Here is a 17847-nt window from a genome sequence, read left to right as displayed (position 1 = left end):
GGAGACAAGAAGTATGGCTGCCGCAGGAGCTAAAAAACTTACTGGGACACTGGATGATTTTATTACCCGCACACATGCACTCATTGACGAGGGGATAATTCTCATGGATAGGAGAGTCTCCCAAGACTTGGCTATAGCCAAGCGTTCCTCCCTTGGCCATATTGCTGAGGCTCGGACTCCGAAAATGGATTCCCGGCGAGAAGCACAGGTTCTAGTACATCATTCTGGACCTAACACGGATTTGGATGCCCCTAATCTTGCCCAGGATTTGGAGGCTTCACCTAATTTACTCATATTGACCGAGGGTGGAACACAAAGCAGCGGAATAAATGTTAGTAACCCTACAGACACTTCAACAGAAAGAGCGCGGATAGAAGGGGCAATCCCTAAACAAAAATACAAAACTAATACTCTAATAGCTGTGAAAGGGAAGAAGGCCATTACTCTACCTAATCCGCGCATTCCTGAAAAACCCTCAGGCAGTCTACCAATCTCTATAGAAGGCCCACCACCTAATAAACCTGGCCTATTGCTGAGCCTTCCAGATGATACTGTAATTGATCAAAGTATGGAAGAAATTTTGGAACTCAGCGGCTCTCCGGGTAATTCATTAACAACATCCCCAGTGGAGGAGCCGGGTTCTACTCTAAATAATACAGTAATTTGGAATATGCTAAAAACTTTACTAGAACCTATAGAGGTAAGACTTCGCTGTCTTGAAACGGTTTTAAAAAATATACATAAGGACATAAGCGCTTCCAGCTTTAACCTAAATAACAAGTCTATTCAGCCCACTAACTTATCTAAACCCACAATGGCTCCTAATAAAGCGTCGGAGATAAACAACACGACGACTAAGAAACCAAGCAGTGCGTCAAACCAAGTAGGACTTATAACTAAACCCCCTGTTGTCGAGCAGAAAAAAAAAAACAGATAGTAACTCCACTTCATCTAAAAACAATACGACCTCCCAGTCCATACCCAGCGTCAGTTTATCCCAGGCGCCAAAACTCGATACAGAGGATAAGGGTAAGGATAGGAATCGTAGAAATATTCATCTTCCCCCAGATGCCGCACCTTATGTGGTCGTTCTTACCGGAGTTACAGAACTCCGGTCGCCAGATGAAGAATCATACCAGGCAATCAAAAAAAAAGTCTGCCACTGGCTAGCGAACAATTATCCTCTCCCACCAAACATATCAGCAGATATCTTAATGATAGAGAGGGCTCCCTGGGTAGGACGAAACAAGAAAAATTTGCAGGGGGACTGTGTGGTGGTAACTTTTGAAAAACCAGAGGCAGTAGATTTTATTTGTAATCATAGGGCCCCAAGATATCAGGCGAGTAGGGTTACTGCCAGACCCCTCTCGTATTTTTATCTCCCCCACAATCAAGTGGATAATCGCTGGAGTTGGTTTAAAGGCTCTCACGACAGGTTTCCAAGACAAAGGTCTAATTTCCCTTGGGATATTCAACCGTCAATGAGGGAGGAGGCCTGGGAGGGGGGGTGGAATCTGGTGGGGACTAGGGGAGGCAGACCACGACAAGGTGGTCCCCCGCATGGCCCTCAACTCATCCATCCCGTTTTCTATCAACAACCCCAAAATGGCCCTTCTAATCCCTTGTACTTTCCTATTGCAAACCGCTTTGAATGCCTCTCAAATACAGACTGGGTGGATTGACATACTCAGGGTTTGCCAGGGGAATATGGTGCTTGTCGAAACCAAACAAGTCCTTGTAAGGTTGTTTCCACATTGGCTCCCATAGCAGCTATTTTATGTCCCATACCCGAAACTAGCCTGACGATCAAAGAGAGCCGGGGTGCAGGTACAACGACCGCTCCTAACACAGTCCCAGTACTCTGTAATGTCCTTACTTGGAATGTGGCAGGCTTAAATGCAAAGGCCTTGGACCCAGTATGGCAAAGTTTTATTGAACAATATCATATCATAGGGCTTCAAGAAACGTGGGTTACAACACAATCTTTTTCCCTGGATGGTTTTTGCAGCTTTTCCACCCCGGCAGTTCCAGGTATAAGAGGAAGGGCAAAGGGTGGTTTACTTATTTTGTGTTCCTTGGATTTAGTGGGGGTTTTCAAAAAAGTGGATACCGCTTTAACAAATGTCCTTGCGGTAGAATGGACTCTCCCCAATTCAAAGACGGTTCTCCTGATTAATTTTTATAACTCAAAGGAGTCCGTCATTGCAAATGAACATTTAATTTCCTTATCGAATTTTTTGTCAGTCTATAGGAGTGATTGCACCTCCCATTCGGAATTGGTTATTCTGGGGGATTTTAACATACACCCCTGTGAGGGGGGTTGTTTTAATGATAGATATGGGGGGATATCACCCGAAGCTATTCCCCATTTTGAACACACCTCAGAGGGTGAGTATCTAGAGTTTTTTCTAGCGAATTTAAATCTTTTTGAATTCGACCAAGGTATTAGTGAGCCGAGAGCCCCAACTTTTGTTGGAAGAGACGCCAATACAGTTATAGACTATATATTCGTTTCAAATGGGGTCTTGGCAAAGGTATACGAGTACAGTGTAGTTGACCATATTTCATCGGATCACCATCCAGTTCTCTTGTCCTTGGATTTAGACTGCTTCCGCACTGTCAGTCCGCCAAGTATGGCAGCCATAAAGGATCTGAAATCTACAGAGCAGGGAAGGCGCCTGAAATGGGAGATGATTGTCCCAGAAGATTTCTTTCATGCAATTGCCCAAGAGTCCGAGGACAGCATGGCAGTATGTCTGGACTCAACTGCAGAGGGCCCTAAGGTCCTGATAGCCTTCGAAGACATCTGTTCGAGGATTAGTAAGAACTTGGAACGAAGGTCGGTTAGGCAAGGGAATATAAATACCCATAAATGGTTTAATAAGGAATGTTCGAGGGCCCACAGTGCTCTGATGAAAGCCATCAAGCAGAGACCTAGAGATAAATCCTTAGTGGCCAAACTAAGAAAAGAATATAAAACTATAACCCAAAAACGCAAAAATGAAATCAAGGAGGAAGCATGGAATAGCTTACTCTCAAAGGAAGCCCTGAAAGACAGCAAAAAGTTTTGGGCCATCGTAAATCAGCCCTTTTTCTCCGACAATGGGCAAACGGATTTAGACTGTGTCATTGAAGATAACAGATGGCTAGCCCATTTTGGCAAAATCTACGAGTCTACATCCCCTGCCTTAACTGACAAAATCCATGACCATACTAATCTGGTCATGGACTTTAACATCACGGAAGTTGAAAGGGCGATTAGAGAGACTAACAAACATAAGGCCCCGGGCCCTGATGGGGTACCAGCAGATCTCTATATACAGTACCCACAATTTTGGTCCAAAATTTTATCTAACGTTTTTAATGCTATCCCTACAGCTGGCTTCCCATCCTCCTGGTCCACCTCCATAATTGTGCCTATATTTAAGAAAGGAAATAGGGCGGACCCGGCCTGCTACAGACCAATCTCCTTGCTGGACTCTGCCGTTAAAATCTTAGGCAGAGTCATTTTACACAGAATGGAGGATTGGCTGGAGGAGAGCGGGATCCTTTCAGACTTGCAGTACGGGTTCAGGGCACATAGAGGGACAATCGACCAATGCTTGAACCTCCATTTAATTATTAGCAAATACACTGTGGTGAAGGGGGGGCTTCTTTACTTGGGATTTATGGACCTATCTTCAGCGTTTGACTTGGTGAATCGTCAAAAATTATGGACCATCTTACACAACTCTGGATTGGACACTACTTTGGTTAATTTTTTACATGACCTCCACTCTAATTTGTTTGCAACGGTTAGGGCATCAAGGGACGGTAGGTGTACAGCAAAGTTTAGATCAGGGAGAGGGGTCAGACAAGGGTGCATCCTGGCCCCTCTACTCTTTACACTGTACATCAACGCCTTGGGGAAATTCCTGAACACAGCCACCTTGGATACTCCGCGCATGGGGGGCCTACCTATTCCGGTCCTCCTATACGCGGACGACGCTGTTCTCATAGCGCGGACTGGTATAGGGCTCCAAAAACTTTTGGACCATTTTGGCCAGTTCATGGAAGCCCTTGATTTAAAAATTAACACCGTCAAGTCCCATGTTATGGTTGTTGGTTCGCGAAAGAAAAACATGAAGATCAGATCTTTCAGTTCCAATAATTCACCAATTTCAAGGGTGCCCTCCTTTTGTTATCTGGGCGTCACCTTTGACGAGAGAGGAACCTGGAAGCCACAAATGAAACTCAAGGAAAATGGAGTAATTAGGTCAACAGCAGCACTTTTGAGCTTTTCGAAAAAATTGGGCTCGAAACCCTATGGAAGCGATGACCAGGATTTATAGAGCCAAATGCTTGGCAATTGCTTCCTACGGGGCAGATATTTGGGGCTATGTCTCAGTCCCAGGCATACAAATTGCTGAAAATAATTTTTTACGGGCCTTGTTGACTCTCCCGAAATCTTCCCCCATACATTCATTGCATAATGAACTAGGTATGGGGTACGTTACCGATCTTCTAAAAATGTCCCCAGTACTTTGCTGGATCAAAACCTGGACCAATGAAGAAATCGGTTTGATTCACTCCATCCTTAAGGATTGTACATCTCTAGATAAAGCTCTTACCATTCCATGGCTAGCATATGTTAGAGCGGCATGTGATAGCCTAGGGCGTCCGGAAATGTACTCTCTTCCGCAACATCTTAAAAAAGAGGATGCAAAGTGGGTGAAGCAACATTTTCGATCTCTGTTGGAAGGCGAAAGAGAATCGGCCGAAATCAGTAAACCCACAGTGAGATTACTTTTTCAACTTTCCACTACTACAGAGATGGAACCCTATTTAAAATATGTCACAAAGCCCTACCATCGATTTCTGCTCATTAGGTTTAGATTTAATTTGATCCATTTTATCCTTGGTACGTATACAGATTGGGGTACTCCAGAAAATTCTCCCCCTTGCACATGCGACTGTTTTTCAACACAGGACACTTTGCATCTGGTTATGCTGTGTGAGCACTATTTGGTCCTGCGGAAAAAATTTCTTGTGCCCATTTTAAAACCTTTAAACTTCGTTCAGGTACGGCCAGCATTACTATATTTACAGATGTTGAACTCAGTGCCAGTCGCTTATGGCGTAAGCCTGTTTTTTAGTAGCTGCCGCCAGACAGAAAAGAGTAAGAAATGCTGTACTATTAACCCATGAAAACTGATCGTTAATATATACTATGGTGAAATTCATATACTGTTATCTTTAGGTGTTCCCTGTATCTATCAAATCGTTTTTTATTAACACTCCCTACCCTTTGTTTTTAAGTAGGAATGCAATCAACCCTTACTACTGATTTAATTGTTTTTTATATAAAAAAATAATAATTTTTTGTATTATGTATTGCTTTTATGGTTTTAATTAACCGAATAAAGTTTTTTTGACTGACTGACTGACTGACATTCATATCTTAGCATAGATCGCCGCCTAGTGTTGCGTCCGGATGTTTGCACCTTGTTGTCCTGGAAGAGTCTTTGAAGTATCACGAGATAGGTGACTCCTCCCCTGGACTACAGTGCGCATGGGCATCCCCTCCATCATCAGATTGTTTTTCGCCATTGTGGCAATGATGGAGTATAGAAAAGTAAGAGATGGTCATGTAAATATATGTAAGAAGTAGAACTATGCAGCTGTGACAGGCACTGGGGAGGAGGATGGGCGATCTGAATGTCAGCAGACCTACATGCCAAGAACAGATGCATACTGGTAAGTAGCATTTGCAGTTCGAGGCATGTTGGCTGCTGAATTCATATCTTAGCATAGACTGTATAGCAGTTTCTCCTCTAGCGGTGGTCACGTGAATCAGCTGCAGTTGTTTGAAAAAGAGTTAAGGACAGCCTGGCCTACAGCAGCTTGTTGCTTAGCTTGTATGTCAACACAATAGTGTTCAGTGAAAGTGTGTATGGTACACCATGTAGCTGCCCTACATATGTCTTCTAAGGGGATGCCCCCATTTTGCGCGTTGAGTGCGCTCTAGGGGGAATTGTTAAAGTGTGCTTTGCCTTTTGATAGCATATTTGAATGCATTTAACTATCCATCTGGCTATTCCTGCCTTGGAAATGGGATTACCTTTATGTTGTGGTGAAAAAGCAACAAATAGTTGCTTTGTCTTTCTGAATGATTTTGTTCCATCAACGTAATATAGCAGGGCTCTTTTAACATCTAGGATGTGTAGAGCGCGTTCAGCCACGGATTGCGAGTTCTGAAAGAACACTGGCAATTCTATGGACTGATTGATGTGGAAAGTAGATATGACTTTTGGCATGAATTTAGGGTTTGTACGAAGCACTACTTTATTGTGGTGTATTTGCATGAAAGGTTCTTGAATGGTTAGTGCTTGTAGTTCACTTACTCTCCTGAGGGAGGTAATAACAATTAAAAATGCCACTTTCCATGTTAAGAATTGTAGTTTGCATGAATGAAGTGGTTCAAAGGGGGGGTCCCATGAGCCTGGTAAGTACTATATTTAAGTTCCAGACTGGGGATGGTGGATGCTTTGGAGGGATAATTCTTTTAAGTCCTTCCATAAAAGCTTTGATAGGTGGTATTTTGAACAGGGAGACATGTCTGTTTTGAAGATATGCTGCTATAGCAGCGAGGTGTAGATTACATCCATGAAGATGAAGCAAATAACAGATTAAATTCTGGATGGAGGCATCCAATGAATTGATTTGGTTAATATTACAATATATTACAAATCTTTTCCATTTAGCTGCGTAGCAAGCTCTAGTAGTGGGACGCCTTGCTTCTTTGATAATGTTCATGCAGTCTGGAGGCAAGTCAAGATATCCGAACTCTAAGATCTCAGGAGCCAGATCGCTAGGTTCATCTGATTGGGATCTGGGTGCCTGATTTGTCTATGGTTCTGTGTTAGAAGTTGTGGCGATAGGCATAGTCTTTGGTGAGGAACTACCGAGAGTTCTAGGAGCGTTGCGTACCATGGCTGTCTTGCCCATGTGGGAGCAACCAGGATCATTGTGAGTGACTGTTGCCTTAGTTTGCGTGCCACTAATGGATTCAGTGGGGTTGGTGGAAAAGCGTACGCAAATCTGCCTGACCAGTTCATCCATATCGCATTGCCCTGTGACAACGGGTGTGGGAACCTGGCGGCAAAGGACTGGCATTTTGAGTTTTCTTTTGTACCAAACAGATCTATGTCTGGATGTCCCCAATTTTGGAAGAATGGGTGGAGAACTTGAGGATGAATCTCCCATTCAAGTATTTGCTGATAGGGTCGGCTCAGTAGGTCTGCTATCTGGTTGTCTATTCCTGGGAGGTGTTCTGCCAGGAGATAAATGTTTTGAGGGATTGCCCACTTCCATATGCTCTGTGCTAGGTGGGACAGTTGGCTGTCATGTTGTCCTTCCGGATTAACACAGCCTTGTTGGTCAAGTATTTCTGAAAAGCCCTCATTGCTAGGAATACTGCTAGTAACTCTAAGTAGTTTATATGTAGCGTCTTCTGTTTGATTGTCCAGAGACCTTGGACTGTATATTGAAGGAGATGGGCTACCCAACCTGTCAGTGATGCGTACGCTGTTAATACTACCTGTGGAACTGGCTCTAGGAACAGTCGCCCCTTGGAAAGGTTTTGTGGGTCCCACCACTGCAGAGAGCGGTAAGTGCGACTGTATACCAACACTAGGTCTTGTAATTGTCCTTGAGCTTGGTTCCACTGGCGTGTTAGGCATTGTTGTAAGGGGTGCATGTGCAGCCGAGCGTGAGGGACGATGAATATGAAGGAGGCCTTCATGCCTATGAGCTGCATGAACACTCGAGCTGGCAGGGAGTGTTGTGGCTGAAATTTGTGAATGAGAGATGGTATGTTGGCTATCCTGTTTTCGTTTGGATATGCCCTTGCTACTGATGTGTTGATTGTTTCTCCCAGATAATGCTGTATGTGGGAGGGTTGCAGATGTGACTTTGGGTAGTTTATGGAAAATCCTAGATCGTGCAGTAGCTGTAGCGTGTCAGAAATGTGGCTGGCACACTGTGCGCATGAGTTGGCTTTTATGAGCCAATCGTCAAGGTAGGGGAACACATGAATGTGTTGCCTCCGTAGGTGTGCTGCTACTACTGCTAGGCATTTTGTGAACACCCTTGGTGCTGTAGTTACTCCACAGGGGAGAACTTTGAATTGATAGTGCTGACCTTCTATTGTGAACCTGAGGTATCTTCTGTGAGCTGGATGTGCAGGAATGTGAAAGTATGCGTCCTGAGATCTAGTGTGGCAAGGAATTCGCCTTGCTGGAGTAGTGGGAGTACTTTTTGTAGAGTGAACATATGGAAATGATCTGAGAGTATGTATTGGTTCAACGGTCTGAAGTCTAGTATTGGTCTGAGAGAGCCATCTTTTTGGGGATGAGGAAGTATAGAGAGTATACTCCAGTTCCTTGATGTTGCAATGGGACTGGCTCTATGGCACCTTTTTGGAGCATGGAGAGCACCTCTTGTTGTAACAGCGTAATGTGTTCTTTGGACATTGGACGGTGTCTGGGCGGTATGTTGGGTGGTGTAGAAGTGTGTTCCAGGCAGTAACCATACTGGATAATTTGTCTCACCCATTTGTCTGTAGTGATAGCGTTCCAGACTGGTAGGAATTGTGTTAACCTGCCTCCGACTGGTGTTAAATGGTCTGGAGGGAGTGTGAGCGAGTCACTGTTTGTTGGTGGCGGAGGCTCAGGTGTTACCACCACCCCGTCCTCTGCCCTTGTTGTTATTGCCTCTATAACCTCCTCTGTTGGCACTTTTATTAAAGGTGCTTTGGGTTTTACTTTTGAATGAGGAGTAAGTTTGGGATGTGTTGCCTCTACCTGAGCCTCGAAAGGAGGAGCGACGAAAGGAACTCCTAGATTGTTGAAACTGAAGTGCACCCATGGACTTAGCGGTATCCGTATCTTTTTTCATCTTCTCTAAGATGGTATCTACTGCAGGGCCAAACAAGAAATCTTGGTTAATGGGCTGGTTGAGGATGGTTGATTGCACTTCATTCTTAAAGCCGGAAATGCGTAGCCATGTATGCCGGCGTAATAATACGCTAGTGTAGATAGACCTGGCGGCCGTGTCAGCTGCGTCAAGGGTGCATTTAATGGAAGCGTTAGTGATAAATTTGCCTTCCTGTATTAGGTTGTTTGCTTTAGCTTTAAGAGGTTCTGGCAGGTGTTGTAGTAAACCCTCCAGTTGGTTATAGTGTGCTCTATCGTAAAGTGCTATGAGAGCTTGTGTGTTGGCAATTCTCCAGGTATTTGCTTCCAGGGAGGCCACTCTTTTACCTGAGGCTTCTAATATCTTTGACTCTTTGTCAGGAGGGGGAGCATCTCCTGTCATTTGCGAATTAGCTCGTTTTCTAGCATTTGATACAACTAGTGAGTCTAATGGTAACAGACTTAATATAAGAAGGGTCTGTATGGGCTGATTTATATTTTTTCTCAATTCTGGGATTGAGGACACGTGCTCTGGCTGGGTCTTTAAATATGTCTGGCGCGTGCTTTAGTACCCCTTTTAACATGGGAAGTGTACGTACACTTTTCTCAGATGTTGGAAAGGTGTCAAATAGGAAATCCTCTTCTATTGGGTCAGTGTGCATGTCTACACCATGATACTTAGCTTCCCTATCCACTAGCTGGTTAAAAACAATAGTGTCGTCAGTAGGAGACGTCTTTGTAGGATATGTAGAGGTGTCAGGTATGGGTTTTGGATCATATGTATCATAAGGATCATTATGGTCACTCCATGTGTTATCTTGGATATCCTGATCTTCGGGTTCTACAAAAGCATCCTGAGGATCTTCCCCCATGTTTCCTGTCTCATCATAACCTGAAGGTGTAGGAGAGTAAGGCACATAAGGCATGTCAGGAATGAAAGGAGGAGGAGTAAAAGGCCTTGAAGGAGATGTTCCAAAGTCTTTTTTCTTTGGAGGAATAGGAGAAGAAGTGTCAGTGTCCAATGATCTTTTCTTCCTCTTGTAAACTGTTACGTGTCCTGTTTCAGCGTTTATATACAGTTTAGGTTGTTCTGCGCTCACTGGATCATGATGGAAAAGTTCTTCTTCAACTGTCCGTGGATTTGGCGGCGATGTTTTTGGCTTGGTCGCTTGTTTGTGGTGAGTCTTTGGCTCGAGGGCCTTTGGCTGTGGAGCTTTTTTCGGGGACCTTTTTTGGTTCGACGACTCTTAGTGTTCGACGTCTTTTGTTGGGTGTACTGCCTTTTTTGGCTCAGCGATCTTTTTTGGTTCGATGACCCCTTTCGGCTCGAGGATTTTTGTAGACTCGACGGCCTTCTTCGGGTCGACAGGCTTTTTTTGTCTGATCTGCTTTCTTTCGATAGACACCTTTTTTCGGCTCGAATGACTTTTTCGGGTCGACTTTGTTTTCGGATAGACGACCTTCTTTGGTTCGACGCCATTTTTTGGATCGATGACCTTCTTTGGCTCGTTAACCCTTTTAGGTTTGACGGCCTTCTTGGGAAAAGTGTTGCTCGTTCCTGGGATATCAGAAGGCTTGGATATGGTCTTTGGAGCCGAGCCGGAAGGCGGGGCTTCTGAAGGAGTCTGTGAGTCTCGGCTAAGGCCTTTAGGCGATGCTTCGACCAGAGCCTTGTCTTGAGGTGGAAGCAAGGTCGGGGCTTTGGTACTCACGGTTTGCCCCCATGTGATCTGGTCATCGGAGTCCGACTGGTCCTCTACGGTGACTATTTCTAGGACGGAGTCCGCCGCCTCTGGGAGTTCATGTTCATCGTCGAAAATGTTTTCCGGTTCCGGTGCCCGCCGCTGTATCTCTTGTCTAGCGGCCCTTCGGTTCCGGATAGTTTTCTTCGACCGGAACCGAGAACAAGCTGGACAGTTTTCCTCGTTGTGCTCCAGAGATAGGCACTTGTTGCATACTGTATGTTTATCAGTATGTGGGAATTTGGAGTGACATTGTGGGCATCTTTTAAATGGGGTCCTTTTCATCGGCAGGAGGCCCACGTGGCGTCGAAAAGGCCCAACGGCCCGGGTCGACGACCGGATCGAGATGGAAAGTATTATCGAGTCAAGGAGTACCGAACGAGAACAATACCGTCAAGGTCGAAGGCCTTTTGGCCTTAGAAAGTTGAATACTTTCGGTTCGGAAGTTGGAGTTGAGGAATAGCATCCGAACCCAATAGAGGAAAAAAACAATCTGACGATAGAGGGGATGCCCATGCGCACTGTAGTCCAGGGGAGGAGTCACCCATCTTGTGATACTTCAAAGACTCTTCCAGGACAACAAGGTGCAAACATCCGGACCCAACACTAGGCGGCGATCTATGCTAAGATATGAATTCTGCAGCCCACATGCCTCGAACAAAATCTTCCTCCAACTCCTATTCCACTGGCGCAGGAAAAGCCAGATTGTCCCCGGCATGAGAGATGGGGTTAGAGAGCTCAGCTTCCTCCACAAAAATACACTGCCTCCCTTCCTAATCAGGGTCTTCTGTGTCATTCAAGGGTAGAGTGGATTGCCTACCGAGGGGAACCAGAGGATGGTTAAAAACCGGAGCGCAGCAATACACGTCCGAACCTGATGGCGGAAACAACAATCTGACATTAGAGTCGATGCCCATGCGCACTATCACCAAAAAGAGGAGTCACCTTACCTTGTGACTAGGAAAGATTTCTTCCAAGATAAACAACTTGCAAACATCCTGACCCATCACTAGATGGCAGGAGTATGCAAAGCATGGGTATCTACAGCATAAATGCCTTGAACAAATAGTTTAAGCACATAATGCAGTGACAAAACTTACCTCTGACCTCGAAAGGCATAGTTTTACAGCACAGAATGAAAAGAACAGGCTGCCTTGCTGATGCGCTTCCCCCTTTATGCATACTGGGTAATCGGTGCCATATTGGGGCGAAGAATTTTGACCTCAGCAAGGTGATAGGTTCTGTGGAGTAGGCAAACTCTTCATGTGTAAGGAATGGAACAGGAAGAGGGACGAGGAGGTAATGTCACAGATACCACCTTAGCCTGGACAAAGGATGTAAATTGGTCTTTGTAGGAAGCTGGCTCTTTATATACAGGACCAAAACGAGGTTCACTGTGTAAACAGTCCAGAGAGTTCTTATTGGCTTACAAAGGCAAAGATGAAAACACTAAATGCCCTCTTTTGTGGTAGTGTGGGTGAACAATTTAGGCTTATCAGAGGATAGTGCTAAAGCATTTGCTGTACTCACAGAGGCAATAAATGACACACACCCAAGAATAAATCAGAGACTAATTTTAGAAAAATAACTCAGACTTTTACATACATTTTGATACCAATAACTTTGTTAATAAGCAAGTGTTTTTTTTAAATATGAATTTTTACAGGGAAGTAAATACTTCACTTTAATGCGTATTTACGTAACAATGCTGCTCTATGAGAAAAAAGGCATATGTAGCACAGTTATTTATGGTTGATTTCTGGGGGTCTCCTTTGGGACAAAGGGTCGTACTTGGCCATGGTCCAAAGAACCACCAGCAGTTACTCATTACCTTCCCTGGGGCCTCCGGGTGCAGAAGTTCTAATCGAGCTGGTAGCTGTGTGTGCTACACTGGTGGAAAGAAGGTGGGGCCACCTAGAAGCCTTGGGTTGTATATCAAAGGTGGCAGAAGCCTTTAAAGACTTCTACCTTGATATGCTGATCACTTAGTCATCCTGCTTGGAGGAGGTGACAACACCTCCGGCCGGAGCAGTATTTGTTTCTACCCTCAGAGAACATACATCGGCTCTCACATGCAGGGGGTCAGAAACCTGTCTGTGTTGTCAGGCTGGTCTACACCAGTCAACCAGTACAATAATAGCCAGTAGGGTTTCATGGGGCAGCTCTGGGTGCCAGTATTAATAAATCCATCACTGTAATCAGTGTGGGTGTATTAATATGAGGTGTTTGATACCAAACATCTCTAGTTGTAGTGAAGCCATCATGTAGCTGGGGAACTCTGGAACCCCAGTGTCCAGCACATGTTCTTAAAATGGCTACCTTGTTCACTTTTAATGTCCAAGAATCGACCTGGACATCACAGGGGCATATTTGTTTATGTAGCTATATCCACCCATGTAGTATAGTGCACCCTACCTTAGGGTGTAAGTCCTGCTGTAAGGGTGACTTAACTATACTGCATGCAGTGTCTGCAAGCATGGTACACAAGAGTTAGGGCATAAAAGACAAGTTATCGACGTGAAAGACTTATTAATTTTTGAATAGTTTGGATTTTGTACATTTGTTTAACAATGCATTAATTGTGACAAACACAATATACTAGAATTGTAAAATGTGAGGATTGATTTCATTTGAACCTTGTTTGATAAAAATTTCTTTGAAGCTCACGAGCTAACAACCAATAAGTTTCTAAATTGTTCTTATGTGTGAAAAAGATTTAGCGGTGTTCTCATAGGTGAACCGCACAAGCAACAGTGCGCAGAGGTTAAGTGTTCCTCACACTTAAGATAAGTTTCCTAAATATAGGCACGGTTAGGACAAACGTGCCACCTCGGCAGCACGCTTGAACGAAAAACAGATAAAGTTTTCAAAGTCAAAACTAAGACTAGGTTTCACAGCGGGTAAAATACGAGTGCTCCTCTTATCCCTGTTACACAAGAGTTGTGCCATTTCATGTCTTCACTTTTCTCTGCACCATGGCTCACAGCCATCAATGGCAGGTGGCATGTTGGTGCTGAGGGGTCACTTAGGGTGGCACAAGCCAAGCTGCAGCCCTTAGGTACACTCTTTAGCCTCCTTGCCCTTAAGTACCAGGGGTACCATTTACCGGGGTCTAAGAGGGGTGCTAAAGATATTGCCAATTGGGGAACAGTTTTAGTAAAGAAATCTAGCCCTGGGGACCTGGATAGCAGGAAACCAGAGCACTTTTGTCAAAGTACGAGGCAATAAGTTGGGTTGGCCATGCCAAAAAGGGGCACGTTCCTACAGTTAAATTGAGATAAAAGTGCAAAATATGCCCTGCAAAAGTTTTGTGAGTTATTACTTCAGCCTGTGGGAGAATGTAATATGGACCTCCTCAAATAAATATAATCCTGCTATTAACAAAAATCTTTTTGTAGCTACACATACATATGCTCATGGCCTTAGCTGGGATGTATCAGATGCAAATACAACTTGTCAGAACCCCGCCCAGAGGGCCATGGGGCAAGTGGGAGCAACTGGCGTAACCGTGGGGTTTGAGCCCTTTTACACCTGATGTCCCAAGGCCCAACCTACTATGGATCATGAGAAACTGGGCCAAGTACCCATCCAGCACTTGACTAAGTGGTAGTCTGTGTCGAGCAGGCCATGACTTCTTGGGGGAGGAGTGAGAAGGGGATAGGAAGGTATACACCGGGGGGTAACAACTCAACAGCAATAAATTATTGTCTTGTCAAATACTAGCTTTTATGAAAAGAGGAGCATTTATATACCAACATAAAGTAAAATTCGAAATGTATAAACCATAAACATAGTCCTCGGAGGTAGGGCTCTAGAGTTGTATAGGTGTATTCATGAGTCCTAATACCCTCTCGCTATCTGTAGTGGTTCTTCCCCATTCATTACAGGCGACATTCAGTTTAAGCCCCAGTTCAAATCTCAGGAGTGCAACTCTTTATTAAAGTCAAAAGTGTTACAGTGCCAATGACCTATATGGCAGACAAGTTCCCCTGGGGTAGTCTATCAGTTATTCAGTCTCCCTGCCTTAAGTACCTGGGGTACTTCTTCTGGGGGCTTACAGGGGGTGGAGGTATTGCCAATTAGTTGAACAATTGTAGTTTTAGGGGAAGAGATCTGGCACGGGGGACCAGGATAACAGCAATCCTGTACCCTTCTGTCAAAATTGCACCAGATGCCATACAAAAAGTGGGGGTGACCATGTTAAAGGGGGCACTTTCCTACAGTCTCCATATCGTTTGTAGGAAGAGTTAATACATTAAGTTATCTACGTGGCAATGATGCTGCTTGGTCAGAATCATTGGTTCCAATGTCATGAAAAGTTGGTCATTGATCACGGATCTCAGACTCTGCCAAGGTAAAAGTTGTATCTAAGGTCCATTGCATGATATGTCCTCCACTGAGAAGGCATTAGGACGAGAAAAACAATTCAAAAGAACTATGCACTGATTTAGATGCTGCTCCAATTTTACCCGCAGAACATGGCAGTTGAGTCCCTAAACCAACGTTGACTCAAGGATAAAAAGGTTTGCTGCGCAGAGAGAAGACATAGCTGTTAAAAATACCTCTCAGGTGGACTAAGCTTTAACTATACTCAACAGTAGACAATAATAATGGATGCATAGCGCTGTATTGGAAGGAAAAATAAAATGAAGAGCAGTAAAACCACAACAAAAGAGAAAACAATTATAATGGTATTAGGGGCAAGACTCTTTGTCAGCATTTCTTTTAAATGCAATAGAAACTTGTTCCAGCCCACACTGTTCGAATGAAAGGGTGTATATATAACACACACAATTGGTATGGTACCCACAAGCTGGCAATGGGAAACAGAGTACATCAGCTATTCAAATGGGATGTGCAAATATACAAACTCAATTTTATTCTTATATCAGAAGGAGTTCAAGTGGGACATGGTAAAAAATGGCTCACTGAGATTTTTCTTAAAACCCCTAGCAATTAAAATGTCCTTAGTGTAGAAAGTTCCTTGCAAGAATAACATAAGCTGTTACAGAGAAATGGAAGACTAAGACACTGCTGCAGCTCAGCATTTTATATTGCAATTATGACAAACTTCAACAAAAGCCCACCCCAGCCGAAAGCTAACCATCAAAGAATTGCATTGATAACTAGAAGCTGAAATACTTCCCAACATTATGACAAGACTGTTACCTCTTTTTATGTATAAAAAGGCCTTGCACTGAAACAAACTGGCAGTGCAGAAAGCAATAGTTGATTATATCATGTTTTGCTCAGTTGTCTGAATTATATATTGCCGCATGTTGATTTCCCTCCCCAATAGGTGTCAAGTCACTTTCATCACAGCAGTAGAGAGTGACAAAAGTTAATTAGTCCCTTATGTACTCTTGGTCTCTAAATGAGACTGGCACACATACCGAATTAATTTGCAACAGTCATTTTAAAGAGACAAAAGATCTGCAAAGTGGAACTAGTGTGAAACCTACTTACTCAATGAAACAGTGCCATGGCAATGAGTCTAAGTTAACTTTGACCCAGACAGGTTTGAAAATGTGAAAAGGGGTTCCACCCCTGTGCTTAATTACTAAACCACCCGCACCCACTTCACTGTCAATCACAATTCACTTCGCTCGAGTTATCAGGCTTGCTTTCCAACAAAAAGCTGAATGTTACCTGTGAGTCTTCATGTCTCGACCACCAATGACTTTAGCAGCAACTGTTTCCTTCGCTTTCAGCTTGGACGTAGGAAATGTCCCAATTGTGACTTCATCGAATATCTGGGATGCATGGATAAACCCCACACGTTTATCACAAATGGAAACAACCACATTGTTTGGTTTCACAGTCTTGACAGTTCCAGTGACTATGTCACCAAAGGACAGGCTGTGGCGTCCTACTGATGGCGGCTCTGCCTGGTTGTCCGATTTCTTCCATTGTTTCTTGTTAGCCCGTGAAGTCACAGGACCTTGCAGTGCTAAGAGAACCCCATGATCACTTGAGGTCTCTGCTTTTAGTACAAGGGAGATGGTTTCTCCAACTGTCAGTTTTTCTGAATCAAAGCGGAAGGTGTCATTCAAATGGGAAGCCACAGGGACGGCAGCGAGCTGGCCCGTTTCAACTAAGGAGACCACTGCAAATTCTTCTGCAACATGTTGTACAACTGCTGACGTGGAGTAATTTTCATTAAACTGTAAAAACAAGACAAATACACTTAGGAGCGGGAAAGACTTCCATTCAGAATGCAAAATACTTCATAGCAACTGCATTGTAACACAGTAAGATGACTGAAAATGATCTCCTTCATGTTCTGACAGTAGCAAAGTGAGGAGGTGGCATGTGTCACATTAAATAAATAGAAGTCAATTCCACTGAACTCGCACCAAATTATAATGGCTAAAGGTGTCCTAGGTGACAATAGGGAATTTGGCTATCAAGCTCTTTCACACCACTGCCCACCAAAAACACCAAAAACACCACCACAAATAGAACAAAAGAGCTGCCATTTTGTCAGTCCCCAGAGGTGAAAAAGCTCTCATTGACGTGGAGCACTACAGATTCTAGCGCTCATAATCCAGCATCTTTCAAGAGCACCACATGTTAAATGCTACTGAGTAGGAGGGCCATATCATTTCATGTAGACACGGACACTGTGGCTGATGAATTCTGGATGTTTTAGTTTGGGTTTTTCCACAGTGTACTAATCTTACTCTTACTAACATGCCTGATAGTAATAATTTTAGGTTACATGCCTAGGAGCAGAAACAGTGCGGTGGTGCCTAAAGGTTCAATGTGGTGCACGGCTTGTCCATACTGGCTAATTTCCATAGTCTCAGTCTATCTATCAGATGTTCTTTGCAGGTGGACAAAGGAAAGGGGAATAGCTTCTAGAATTTTCTTTCAGGCAGACATGCACAGCATCGTATTCCCCAACCTGAGGCCTTTGGAAATCTTGGACCGGTGAATCATAATACCATAGAGGATGAAAGCTTATGGTGACAGTGTCACGGTCTGGTCCTGCTGACAAGTTGGCAGATTTCAAAACTGTTGGTCACTGTCTCCAGAAACCAATAGGTCAATATCCACGACACTGCCTTGGCCTAGGTAACTGGAGCTTCTCAAATACTGCTATCAACTTGTTACAATTCCTCCCTTTGACTCAAGCACAGCCCTCATGT

General features: G+C 44.0%; 1 protein-coding gene across 3 annotated transcripts in view; it reads right to left on the bottom strand.

Annotated features, from left to right (window-relative positions):
- PDCD11 (programmed cell death 11) overlaps nt 1-17847 on the bottom strand; it is a 627216-nt gene that overhangs the window by 290367 nt on the left and 319002 nt on the right. For all 3 annotated transcript variants that reach the window (XM_078643694.1, XM_078643695.1, XM_078643696.1), the window contains exon 20: nt 16346-16860. In XM_078643694.1, the coding sequence (XP_078499820.1) occupies nt 16346-16860 (515 nt within the window). The remainder of the gene's footprint in view (nt 1-16345; nt 16861-17847) is intronic.

The sequence above is a fragment of the Lissotriton helveticus genome, chromosome 5_1, assembly GCF_964261635.1.
Source record: "Lissotriton helveticus chromosome 5_1, aLisHel1.1, whole genome shotgun sequence".
Classification (NCBI taxonomy): Eukaryota; Metazoa; Chordata; class Amphibia; order Caudata; family Salamandridae; genus Lissotriton; species Lissotriton helveticus.
Note: the sequence above shows the minus strand (reverse complement) of the source record. Positions and strands in the feature narration are given on the sequence as shown.